This window comes from Lissotriton vulgaris, chromosome 1_1 (assembly GCF_964263255.1).
Source record: "Lissotriton vulgaris chromosome 1_1, aLisVul1.2, whole genome shotgun sequence".
NCBI lineage: Eukaryota > Metazoa > Chordata > Amphibia > Caudata > Salamandridae > Lissotriton > Lissotriton vulgaris.
In genome coordinates, this window is record NC_141685.1 from 1,112,505,103 (window position 1) to 1,112,517,774 (window position 12,672).

The 12,672-nt window shown below is 46.4% G+C and overlaps 1 protein-coding gene across 1 annotated transcript in view; it reads right to left on the minus strand.

The window, feature by feature from the left end:
• Nucleotides 1–12,672, minus strand: part of BRME1 (break repair meiotic recombinase recruitment factor 1) — a 313,388-nt gene that overhangs the window by 137,987 nt on the left and 162,729 nt on the right. The window contains exons 4-6 of the mRNA XM_086928376.1: nt 5,281–5,388; nt 2,226–3,833; nt 1,704–1,819 (exon numbers count right to left, since the gene is read on the minus strand). Coding sequence (XP_086784502.1) covers nt 1,704–1,819; nt 2,226–3,833; nt 5,281–5,388 — 1,832 coding nt within the window. The remainder of the gene's footprint in view (nt 1–1,703; nt 1,820–2,225; nt 3,834–5,280; nt 5,389–12,672) is intronic.

Here is a 12,672-nt window from a genome sequence, read left to right on the forward strand (position 1 = left end):
TTGCAAATTGATTTTAAAAGTTGGATAAAATGTAGTAAACTGTGCAACAGGTTTCCTTTATAAAACAAAAAAAAACACTTACAAAGAAATAACTAGGCCCCCACTGAAACTACAGGCCACCCACCACAATACATTTATAAAAAGGATGAAAAGTACAAATAAATCTAGGTGCACGGCCCCAATCAAACAAACAACACCAATTTTCCAACTTACTTGTGAAATCTCAAATGCAAATGTCTTCAAATCCAATGATGCAGCAGTCACAAGGAGTGATACTTCCAGCTCCAAATCCAAATCCAAATGAAAGGGACCAGTAGATGTACAAAGCATTGGGAGTAGCCTGCTGGACAGGAACAGGAAGTTGAAGACCCTGGGTCGCTTCCTTCCTCTTTAAAAATAAAAAGTAAAAAAGAAAAAGGACTCCCTGCACAAAAAGTACAACCAAATGTCAATTTGAGGATTTTGTTTTACTCCAAATCGTCATTTTGAGACGGTTTTTATGCTGCTCGGGTAGAGAACCCTCTCCAGATTGCAGTTGCAGTAGATTCTGCGCGTTGGGGATCGCGTTCTTCACAAAGCTTCCTCCAGAAGTCCGATGGCACGCCTGAATGACGTGTTCGCGATCACAAACTCTGGCTGGACCATGTGGGCGCCTAGCAAATCGCGTGACGCTTGTGAGTGGCCAGGGAAATCTCGTCGGCGATTGCAGGTACCCCGTAAGTCGCTCCCGCACACGCGAAAATGCATTTCAGGTACGCGAACACACAAAAACACTCCTCTCCGTTGTGGAGGTTTTAGGCAACTCCTTGTTCTACTCGAACACAGAGTTGTCAAAACTCCGCAAACTCCAGGAGTGGAGCAGAGTTTTACGCCCAGGGTTACTAAAAATGGTGACGCCTCATTTAGATAAGAGTTGAATGGCTCTATTTGGATTCCTGTATGATATGTAAATGTAATGAAAAGCAGAGTAGAATAAATGGAACAGGTTAAAACTCTTGTATTCCCATGTCCACTGGCCAAAGGAAAGCCAGTTGCTCTTGAATTGATTCCAGGAGCAGTCCTTAACTGGCCCTCTAGATTACTGCAATGTACTCTCAGGAAATGTTGAGCAAGTGACCAGTAAGAGTCTCAGGAACTTGATACTCAAGTTCCGCCATACACTGGAGCAGATAAATATCAAGCCTCCCCTCAATGATAAGGTGTCCTCTCTGATGAAGGAGTCACCACCTGTCCAGTCAGTTCTAAGAAAATTATTTGGGGCCTGAGTTGTACTTCAGAGTACAGTATTTTCTCCGTCAGGGCGACAAAGAAAAATACTCTGTCACTCTGATGGAGTAACTGTACTCCGGATTTAGAGATGTCTGCCAGCCCAGAAATGTCAGCATATACCTGCTAAAGAGCACTGATGATAACTAAAATATGTAGTCCAAGAAACATCTCTGTCAACAATAGAACATGCAGGATGGAGAGATAGCAGGAAAGATCTTCACTATGTGCATTACTCAGCTTCCTTCTAAGCCCTACTCCATCCATTCACACTTGTGGCTTTTCTCACTATCACATGCCCACAGCAATTCGACAATGAAGGGGCATGTATTTTCATGTGTATCTATTGCCTTGAAGTGGTGCGACAGCAGAAGGTACATATACACAAATGTTCTCACAAGGTTGAGGGTAAAACTGCATTCAACAAGCGGACCTACCTGAGCTGTGTGTCACTGATCCAATTCTCAGACTGGATGTTATTGGTGAGCGGGAGAGCTGGCTCTGGACTCCTGCTCCCTCGGTCAGGGCATGGGAGGCGGCTGTGCTCAGGAGACTTAAGGAACAGCAGCAGGGGAGAAGAAATAGTGCCATTTAAAGGAAGTGGGCAGACTCTACATGCAGAAATACTTTTTCTGACTCATACAGTGATGCCTTGACAGACCAGATCACGCCAACGTAAGCATCACGCTACCTGACCTAGGCTCAGAGCTTTTTGTTATGACAGACCCTATCATACATGTGGTTAGAGACCCAATGCGCTTATGAGTATGATAAATTTAATGCAAAATATGTGATATCAATGTGATTAGCCTTCAGAATAGACGTGGGCCTTACTGCAGAAAAAGGGAGTGCTGGCAGCCCACTGCCCCCCTCTTGATCCAGGGAATCTACTAACTCCATGGACAATTCCTATTGCATCCTACCTATAACATAGAGAGGTCCACATACTTAACACTCACCTGAGTCCTGATGTCTTCCGGGCCACCTTTGTCCAGACTCTTTTTTATCTGCTTCTGAGGCGGGGACCTGCAGTCCTGAGTCTGGCCTTCCGCATGACACGAGTCTGTACGAGCTGCTGGGACATTCGAAAGACTGACCGGTGCATAGCCGGAAGTCATAGTACCCTCCTCTTGACTTGCACTGACAGCTGGTCCCAGGGCTCCTGAGACCATGAGGGTCTCACCTGTCCGGGTAGATGCGTCACTCAGTACCTGCTGTGTTAATTGGGACGCCTCCTGCACCAGTGGCTTTTGGACAAGCAGAACAGGATTTCTTTCATCTGTATCTTTCACAAGTTTTTCTGGGGGCAATGAACCAAGTGCACCCACTGCTGTCTTTTGCTCGGAAAAGCCCCTATAATTCTCCAGTCTTGTCAACTGTACCCTTGGCAATAGCTTGTGCACGGTAAGAGGAGTCTTGTTTAGCTTGAGTTCTATCTCAACCACACCATTTTCCTTTGCCTGTACCCTTGAGCTTTCTTCCTGTAAAGTCACCTGACTGAAAATAGAGGGAAACAAAGAAGGCCTGGACATGTCGGGCAAATCAGTTTCTTCACTGAGGTCACCTGTGACTTGTTCAGCAGTGAATGAGACTGGACCCTGGGCTTTGCTGGGGGATGAGGTTCTGGCACTTTCATGCAATGCAGCCTGGACTTGTGCCGGGCTGCTGGTGAGGTACTTTGGAGACTGGGTCACCGAAGTTGCCTCGGTTAGCACTGCATCCATTACTGTCGGCATAACCAGGTAAAATGGTGTGCAGTCCATGGGCTCCTTGCATGACTCATCATGAGCTTTGGCACTTTGATACCTTTTCTCATCTTGCTGAGTTGCCCAAGAACACACATGGAGAGGATTAAGGTGGTTGTTTTCCAGACCTTCAGAATCTCTGTCTCCTGCCTCACCTGTCACCTCTGCCTTCTCCGGTACTTGTACTGGGTCCAATATAATAGGGCTTTTGCTTTGTGAGACACTTTCAGGTTTCGGCTCTGGCCCGAGCCCCTGGAGCTTAGACACTTCTTGAGATGAGATTATACAAGCAGATGCTCTTGGCTCAGTCTGGATGGGAACCCTGGCAGCTGCCTGAAGGCATCCAGGATAAGAAAGATTCTTTTCTCCTTGGGTGCTCTGGATATTTTCACTCAGGTCATACAGCAGCTCTTTTCTTTTTGCCAAAGAAAACATTGGTGCCTGGGGGTCATTTAGCAGTTGTTCTTTTTCCACCACAGAAGACACCGGTGCCTTGGAGTCTCTAGGCATTTTAGTTTTTGTTCCTAGGTGCACAACACACTGTTCGCCTCCTGCCTTATTCACCTTAATACTACAAGGTCTGTTTTCAATCACTGCCAGTCCATTACAGAAAAAGGCATCCTCAGCTTCCACATTAGCACTGTCCTGGTCCATGTTTTGCTTTTGAGCCTGTACTATCGCTGAACACTCCATATCCTTGGTGTCATGCACTAGTACGTTCAATAGCTTGGGGGTGTCTGATGGGGGAGCCACGATTTTTTGTGGTTCACACAGCATGGAAAGCTCCCTTACTGTGAAACTTCTGAGCTGTGAAGGCCTCATCTGTGGAACAACAGATAACACACATCATCAGGACATTGAGAATGACCCTCTCAAATGGATGTCAATATAAGACTCTCAACTCAACATAACACGGACGCGCTGAAACAAAAAATACACATCGCCATCGCACAAAGACCAGAACACTATGGGCCTCATTTCAATGTCGGTCAGAAAGCCTTCCACCTCTGGTTAGATGCTTTCTGACAAACATGGAAAGTTTACACTCCGACTGCCTAGTTACAATGTTGGCGGGCGGAGTGTAAACTGGCCGGTGTAAACTGATTTTGTTCCGACGGGCTCAAGGAGCCCGTTGGCCAGTCAGAAACCGCTCATAATCCCTTGAGGACGGGATTATGATGTCGGTTTCTGACAGTTTATCCATGTCAGCTTTTCGGACATGGAAAGCCTGTCGAAAAGCGACTCTGGGGGTCCTTAGTGGGCCCCCCTTCCCCCCTGTCCCTCCAGCTGTGACCATGGGGGGCACCTATGGTGTCTCCCTGAAAATTCCTGCACCGTGTAGCATGCACCGTGAGGTGCCTGCCACAAAGTGCAGATATTTTCATAAACTCCCATTTGTCAATCGGAGCTTGTGCAGCAGGCGTTTTTTTACCGTCGCACAAGCTCTCATAGAGAAATGGGAGTTTGTGACCGCACCATGTGCGGTCCCGTCCTAATTCAGTGTGTGGAACCGCCGACCTATGGTCGGGCTGTTCACACACTGAGACAGCGTTGATCGGAGGCAACTCCGACCGACATTGTAATAAGGCCCATTTACTCTAGAAAGCCATCCTTAAAGTATGAGAGTCGCTGGGGCAGAAGGCATTCTTTCCTTAATGGCAAGAGCTTTGACAAAATTCGCCTCCCCTCTTCAGTCCTTCTCCCAGGAATCAACAAGCAGTAAGGTGGGTGGAAAGGAGCATGCAATTGTACAGGTGTCTGCGTGTGGTTATCCTGCAATAAAGTGGGTGAAAGGAGCATACAATTGTACAGTTATGTGCGTGTGGTTATCCTGCAGTAAGGTGGGTGGAAACAGCATACAATTTATCGCTGCTCAAGTCGATCTACAAGTGTAGTTACCTATATGGAAGTATGCCTGGGCAGCGTGCATGTGTTTTCAACAGTTTGACTCTAAAGTGCCTCACAGCCTACAAAATCACCAATACATAAACATACATAAATATATAAAAAATGGTACAGCTCACATTACTGCTGTGATCATCCATTCAATAGATTAGCCAGCAGGGAAAAAAGCAAGGTTACACTTTCCTAAACACTTTGGGCTTGGCAGAGTTGGCATTATAGCTAGGGTACCCACCAGTAGTGTGTGATGATACTAAAGACCACAACTCTCCTCAACAACAAAACTCAGCAGAGCTCACCACAAAGCTGGGATCGGAAAGATGGAGTCTTCAAGGAGAGGTGTCCCTAGGACAGGTGTCTATGTTACCTGAAGATCTGCAGTCTGTGGAACGTTCTCCCTCGCTTTCATCTTCTGCTCCTCCATAAATGTTTTCTTTACCTTTGTGAAGAGCGGCACAAATTTTCCAGCAGTCGTCTGACATGAGGAGCAGTATGAGAAAAAAAGAATCACAGACCCCAAAAAGTCAATTAGTTTATTTCTTGTATTCTCTGTATCTCACTCTCTTGGTTTAAAGTGCTTCTTATATCTTTCGTTCTTGGCCAGTTGATTCACATTATCCCAAAAGAAAAAGTTGCTTGCCTGTCATCCTGGGTCCCCATTATAAGACTCTTTGCTGAATTCATGAACACTCTTTTTAAAAGTAAGGAAAAGGAAAGACAGATAGCAAGATTACAGAGCCTCCAGGCAAAGGAAACTGGAAGCCTTCACTGTGCCCTCAATAGTGCAGGGTGACCCAGGTATTCCATGATGGACAGCCCAGGTAGTTGAACTCCAGTTAATTTTGACGTATATTCCTTAACTAAGTGTTAGCTTCTCTCTGCATGATGCTTGTCCTTATCAAATCTTCAATTCTGGTGCTCCTCACCTCTTTCCGTACCACTGACAACTGGTTAAAAAAAAGAGGGAAAGAAAACCTCTGAAGAGTCGGCGATGCCTTGTGGTGTACCCCAAGGTTCAATACTTTCTCTGTAGTCAGTATCTTGCTCCATTCAGTCTGATCCTCATCCAGTCAGATGTGTTATTCCAACAGTTTTCAGATTACACATAAATCCACATAAACAATTTGACCATAGCAGACATCTATTCCCTTTTTAAAACAAACATCAAAAATGGATGGCTGAAAGCATCCTTCTTCGGAATCCTGATAAAAGTCTCCCTCATTCTACACTAGCTGGACCCTAACTTTCTTGAAATCAAAAGTTACTTACCTGTAACAGCAGTTCTCCAATATTGAAATCTTTTATATAAATCTGGCGGACAGTCCCTCCACTAGGGCAACAAAGTAATTTACTCTGACAACCGGCTGTCAGACCAGAAATAAATCTGGCCCTATGTCTGCAGACACCCAGTGAGCTGAACTTTGTTTTTTAAACAGATTGTCCTTTTTGTGGATGGCCATAAACCACTATATGCTGATACGTTTGCTGGAATATTTTGTTCTGTAAATATAAAACTTAAGACATCTTTTTTGTATCTTAGGTACGAATATGGACATCAATTCACCAAAATGCCAGGGGTAGCAGAAGTGACATCACCTCTACTTTCACTCACACATACATACTAACACATATACACTCTCTCACACGTAAATACACTCTCACCTAAGCTTGCACACAACATACATTCAAAAATATTTTGTACTTACCTCAGCTGCCATGGAAGGGCATATTCCAGCCTATTGTACTCCATTTTACTACACTATTAGTGAATAATATATTTTATTTATTTACTATTAGTATAATTAAAAAATTACAGAAAAAAAGAGAGTGGAGCCCCAGTGTTCTTGGCACTGAATTTGCCACCAGGGGTCGCAGAGGCAGGGCTAGGGATAGCAAAGGGCAAGCCAGAGTTTGCAGTGGCGCCCCCTAAATGATGTTGATGGGTACGATCAGCCTTTTTGGCTGCATTACTTGAATTCTGAAAGTATGACTACTGGTTCATTCACAGGAAAGTCAGAGGTAATTTATGGATAATGTGTGGGTTTGTTCATAGTACGATGGTCATAGCTGGATTGAAGAAAGTGTTATTTGATCGAAAAGGCTTGAATTTCGCTAGCTCTACTGGCAGAAGTTACAGCAAATTCTGTCATAGGTTAGGAGGAAGTCTTATTAGAGGAAAGACTCTGAAAAGACCTTCGAGGAATTCCTTAATGAATCTATTAGACCAAAGCAGTGGCTGGTTTAGTGTCCTTCTAAAGCATGGGTACAGGCAAACATTTTCCCAGGGGCCAAAATGTTTGGTCTTTTATGTGACCGAGGGCCACATTGATGCCAGCAGGGTGGTGGTTGGGGGCGGGTACAGAAGGGGTAGCTTTGTGAGGTGTTGGTGGGTATAGGATTTGATTTTAATTTATAAAGCGCGACAAATGTTCATGGGCATCAAAACGCTAAGGTCAAAGCAGCCCTCATAATTCAGCTGTAAATCAATCAGTCAAGAGGCTCAGTAAAGAACAGCCTATACAATGTACAGCCAAGTCTTTAATGCCTTTCTGTCAAAGACTGGGGGGAGCGAGTTCCAGAGTCTGGTATCAGCAGCTGAGCAAGCTCTGCCCCCCCATCGCAAATTGTGTGATCCTAGGCATATGTTTTATCTCACTTTCCCTCCTTTTTCTTCATTATTACATGAAAGAGGACCTCAAAATACATGACTTCAGGATGTGCGCTTTCCTGTGTTTGGTTTAATAAGCTATAATGTTGTTTATGTATAAAAGAAACCCAGGTCACCTAGAGGGTGCACGTAACACTTGACTTGCGGCTTAGTTCACAATTGGCATTGTTGTCAGGGTGAGTGGACGAATGAATCTTTCTGAATTCACGTTTGAAAACTATCACTTTTAAAATAATTCACAATGCACTGAAATAATCTCATATACTAAGGAGAAATGTTCTACATGTTAATTAAATACCCTTATTATGATATGATATAAATGTATAGAGCGCAACCAATTGCCCAAGGGCGTCAAGGCGTTGATTGCCAATCCCAAGAATAAACCTGTCTATCTCCAGATCAGAAGGGGACAATAGTCAGTCACACAGAGAAGAGCCAGGTTTTTAAGGCCTTCCTGAATGGTATATAACGCTTCGTACTGGTCAGATGAAGGGGGAGGGAATTCCAGAGCTTGACTGCAGCAAACAAAAAAGCTGTGCCTCCCCCTCTCTTCCTGCACACTCTGGAGGTAACAACTAGGTTGTGGCTTGCTGATCAAAGGACTCTACTTGGTGAATACCATTGAAACATGGATCTGATTCCTTTGGACTCGCACTATGAAGTGCTTTGTGAACAATACACATAGTCTTGAAGGTGACCCACTTCTGTACAGGGAGCCAATGAAGATCATGCAATGCTTTAGAGACTGACAAGTAATTGGGAATTCAAAAGGAGACTAGCTAGAGATGGGGTTAGTCTGACATTATTGTTATTATTGTCATAGCTGTGAGAAGGTGGCCTGATATGCAGTGGTCACTATTCTAGTGAACACTATGTATCAGTCCAGCAACCCTTATTGATGATTGGTTGTAAGTCAACCTTATAGACCAGCTATCCTAGTAGCGTGGATACGAGCAGTCTAAGGCTAAAGACTCGAGAGGGCGTGTTAAGCCAGCTGTTATACCACATATACCCTTTGAACACCAAGTGAAAGGACACCACACAAGTGTTATGAAAATAAACAGTTATTTATTAAAGATCACAACAGCCCTGTACTCTTTATGAGGACAGGGTACTAAGCACAAACCAAAACTCTTACAAAAATACTTAAGTTAGCACAGTATATACAAATGCCCGAGGGGCACGGAAAACCATATACTTGAAAAGTGGAATGCGAAATTACTAGCAGGTAAGTACAGTACTAATAGGCTTTGGAATCGCTAGGACTTGACTATAGAATCGTTAGATTACTTCTAGGAGACCCAGGGGACTCGGGTGCAGTGTGTGCACTCTCACGCGAGATGCGGGACAAAGTCTATGGTAGCTAGAATTTGCAAAGTTAGTGTTCTCGGGCGAACCCGACCTGGTAGGGAGAAAACGAAAGTAGATTCTGACCCTTGGATAGTGAGGCTATGCTGGGGCACCGAAATGCCGAAGTTACCTAGCCCAGGGGCTGCAGCTGCATAGGACTCAAAAGACGTCGGGAATCCTCGTTGACGGACCAGGAGCCTGGAAGAAAGAAGTTGCTGGCAGGCGACCAGTGAAGAAAGTTCGGTGGATCCAAGCCTGGATCGATGGAAGATGACACCTGAAAGCAGAGGGGACCAAGTTCGAGACTACTAGCCAGTAGTCAGTGGGCACCAGGAGGGCACCGGATGGTAGCCACCTCGACTAGGCGAGTGGGTGACGCTGTGCTCGGAGATCTCACGGACCAGGAGGCGTTGTCGGCGACCAGGATGGAGGAGCGAGCTGTCCCACGAAGATAGAAGCTGTCGGCGTCGCTGGACCCAGGATTGGGCAACAAAGCCTTGGCAAATTCAAGCCCACGCGGTGGACCTAAAATGGCGTCTGGAGTGGACCAGGAGGGTCCGGGGTGCCTCTCTTGAAGAAGGAAGCAAGGGCCAGTCTGGAGCAACCAGACCAGCAGCAGTGATGTCGTCGGGCGTCGTGAAGAAGGCCACAAGCCAGCCGGCTAGTAGCCACACAGCGCGGTGAGCACGCAAAAGCAGAAGGGCCCCACGCAGATCGTGGAGATGCTGGAGGGCTGATCTTCGGTGCTGGAGCTGCTCAGGGTTGGGGCTTCTCGGACCCCAAAGCACTCACCAGTGGGAGACTCAGTGGGCTTGTTGCAAAGAAGTTGTGCAGTCTTGGCGATCGTCGGTCCCTCGAGGTCTCGTCGCACTCACGGTTCTCAGCTTGGCTGTAGAGGTGAGTAGAGGTCAGAGGTGCCAGGGAAGCCGGGTCTCGTCGAGCTGGGTCGTCGGATTCGTGATGAAGGACTTGCAGCAGACCGCAGTGTTCTTAGGATGGTGCCCGCTTGATGCAGGGTGACTACTCCTTAGCCACAAGGGAGAATCTTGAAGAAGGAAATCTTGAAGTCCTTTTGCAGAAAGTCGTGTTTTGATTCCAAAGATGATCTAATTTTAACAGGGGGCCCGCTCCCATCTTTATACTAAAAAAGGGGGCTGACCCGGTGACTAGGTCCTGCCTATGGGTGGGACTAGGAGGGGGGTGGTTACACCCCTCTGCCATGCCGGACTTCCCCAGGCCAGGGGCTGGTGTGCCCCTGGAACTGGTTCAGACCGGCCTATGCGTAGTGAGCACCGGGGTGCCACTCAGCAGTCACCTTCCTGAAAAGCCCTGCCTACCCAGGATACACAAAACCATGTCTGGGACGGTGCTAGCACCGCCCCTGACAGGAAACCCTTTGTCCAGGCTCCCCTCACTGGAAGGACTCCCAGCTGTAGGGGGTCAGACTCGTGTCTGTGGTGGCAGCATCCATTTTGTGGAGCTGAGGCTTTAGTTAACTTTAACCGGGGTTCACAGTTACATACATGTCGTGTCCCTCTAGAAGGGTGGAATGCTAACCCCGTCGCCAGAATTGGCGAGGGGTTAGTATTCCAATTCGTATGACACCTTACTCGACATGTTTTGATAAAGCAATACCAAAGTTAGCATTTAACCGCGAGGATTATAATGCACTTAAGAGTATATGGTATGCGATATGATGGAACAGCTATTAGGACTTGGTTCCGCAAGCTGCAGACAGGCTCAGCTCATGCCAGAGCCCCATCTCACACGATTCCAAGCACTCTGCCTTCAGGATTGTCAAGGCCTGCCATAGGAGTGACTGATAGGAATCTGTGTGTCCATTTTAGGGTTAGGTATAGGTATACTACACCTACAGCAAAGGGTGATTACACGACTTTGCCCCAGCTGTCATGCAGCCAGTTGTGTCAAATTTAAGAGGCCAGCCAGGGGTGGCATAATACATGCTGCAGCCCCTGGCAGCCCTGGGTACACCCATGCCCTGAGTTACAGGGTCTGATAAGGTGGCCCAGTACCAATTGGTAAATGCACCTAGGGTACATGTTGTAATTTAGAAAGAGAACAGCCAGGCTGTGGGTCTGATTGGCAGGCCCACAGCCAGAGAAAGTCGTAAACCAGTGAAACAAAAGCAAAAAATCTGGGTGATCATAGGATTGCAGACCCTACTCTCCTACAATAGCGACTCAGTATCGTTTTGCCAATTGGCAGTGGCACCTGTTGGGTGTCTTTGGAAAGCCCTCACCCACCAACCTAGTTGGTGGCATGCTTCATCATCGGGCCCACCCAGTGACACCTAGCGTGTCCCGGGTGTGCTTCGACGCCTGATTACAGCGGAGCAGGTATGTCACTGTGTGTGCGGTGTAGGGTGTTCAGGTATGTGAAGTTAAAACGGCTTGGCGGATGGTCCCTGGGGTGAGGATACTTTATTAAAAGGGCCTCCGTCAGCGGTTAAAAATAAGGCTGTGGGACGTTAGAGGCGGGTTACGACCTCCTACGTCCTTAAAGTGTCAACATGTTTCAGCCAGTGCCTTATTACTAATCTGGCTTTCTTCAGGACAATAAAATATGTGTGGGTATTTTATTGTCCTGAAGAAAGCCAAGCCGTTTTAACTTCACATACCTGAACACCCTACACCGCACACACAGTGACATACCTGCTCCGCTGTAATCAGGCGTCGAAGCACACCCGGGACACGCTAGGTGTCACTGGGTGGGCCCGATGATGAAGCATGCCACCAACTAGGTTGGTGGGTGAGGGCTTTCCAAAGACACCCAACAGGTGCCACTGCCAATTGGCAAAACGATACTGAGTCGCTATGACAATAATAACAATAATGTCAGACTAACCCCATCTCTAGCTAGTCTCCTTTTGATATACTAACATATAAACCGGGGATCTGGACTAGCTTTCTGGTCCTCTCTCTCCCTCTTGATTCTCGCAAGTAATTGGGAATGACAAGTGTAAGTCTGGCCGCATTTACATTTACATTTATTGACAAGTATTTGGGAATGACAAGTGTAAGTCTGGCCGCTGCATTTTGCACCACCTATAATTTAGCAAGAGTTGTGTTGTTAATGTCCAGATAGAGTGTGTTGAAATAATCAATCTTAGATGTGATTATTGCTAAGGCCAACTGTTTCTGTACTTGGGAAGGAATGAATGGAAAGATCTTACGTAAGGTTCGAATAATCCAGAAGCAGGACAACACCGTACAACTGGCTTGCAAATCCAAGGGGAAGTCAGCGTTCAAGATGAGTCCAAAGTTTTTAGCTGAATTAGTAGGGGTGGACAATGCTCCGAAACTGTCAGGCCTCCATTTCTGGTTCTATATCGGTGTGCGAGTCCCAAATATCAACACCTCAGTCTCCTCTCCATTCAACTTCAGACAACTCTTGCTCATCCAAGCAGTCACCACCTTCATACAAGTGTTGGCAACTGTGGCTTCCATATCTTTTGAGATGGATACAACGGACTGTTTGCCGTCATCAGACGACACAACCTGTAGAGCATAAGAACGGATCAGTCTGGCTAACAGCATGGTGTACAGGTTAAATATTGTGGGGCTCAGGGAGGATCCCTGAGGGACTACATAAGGCAAAAAGAAAGGGTCAGATTTTTTTTCACCTAAGTCTGTGTCCTGTGAGGTAGAAAGGACGAGAGTAATTTCAAGGCTATATCTATGATACCAAAAGACTTCAGCCGTTTCATGAGAGGAGTGTGAG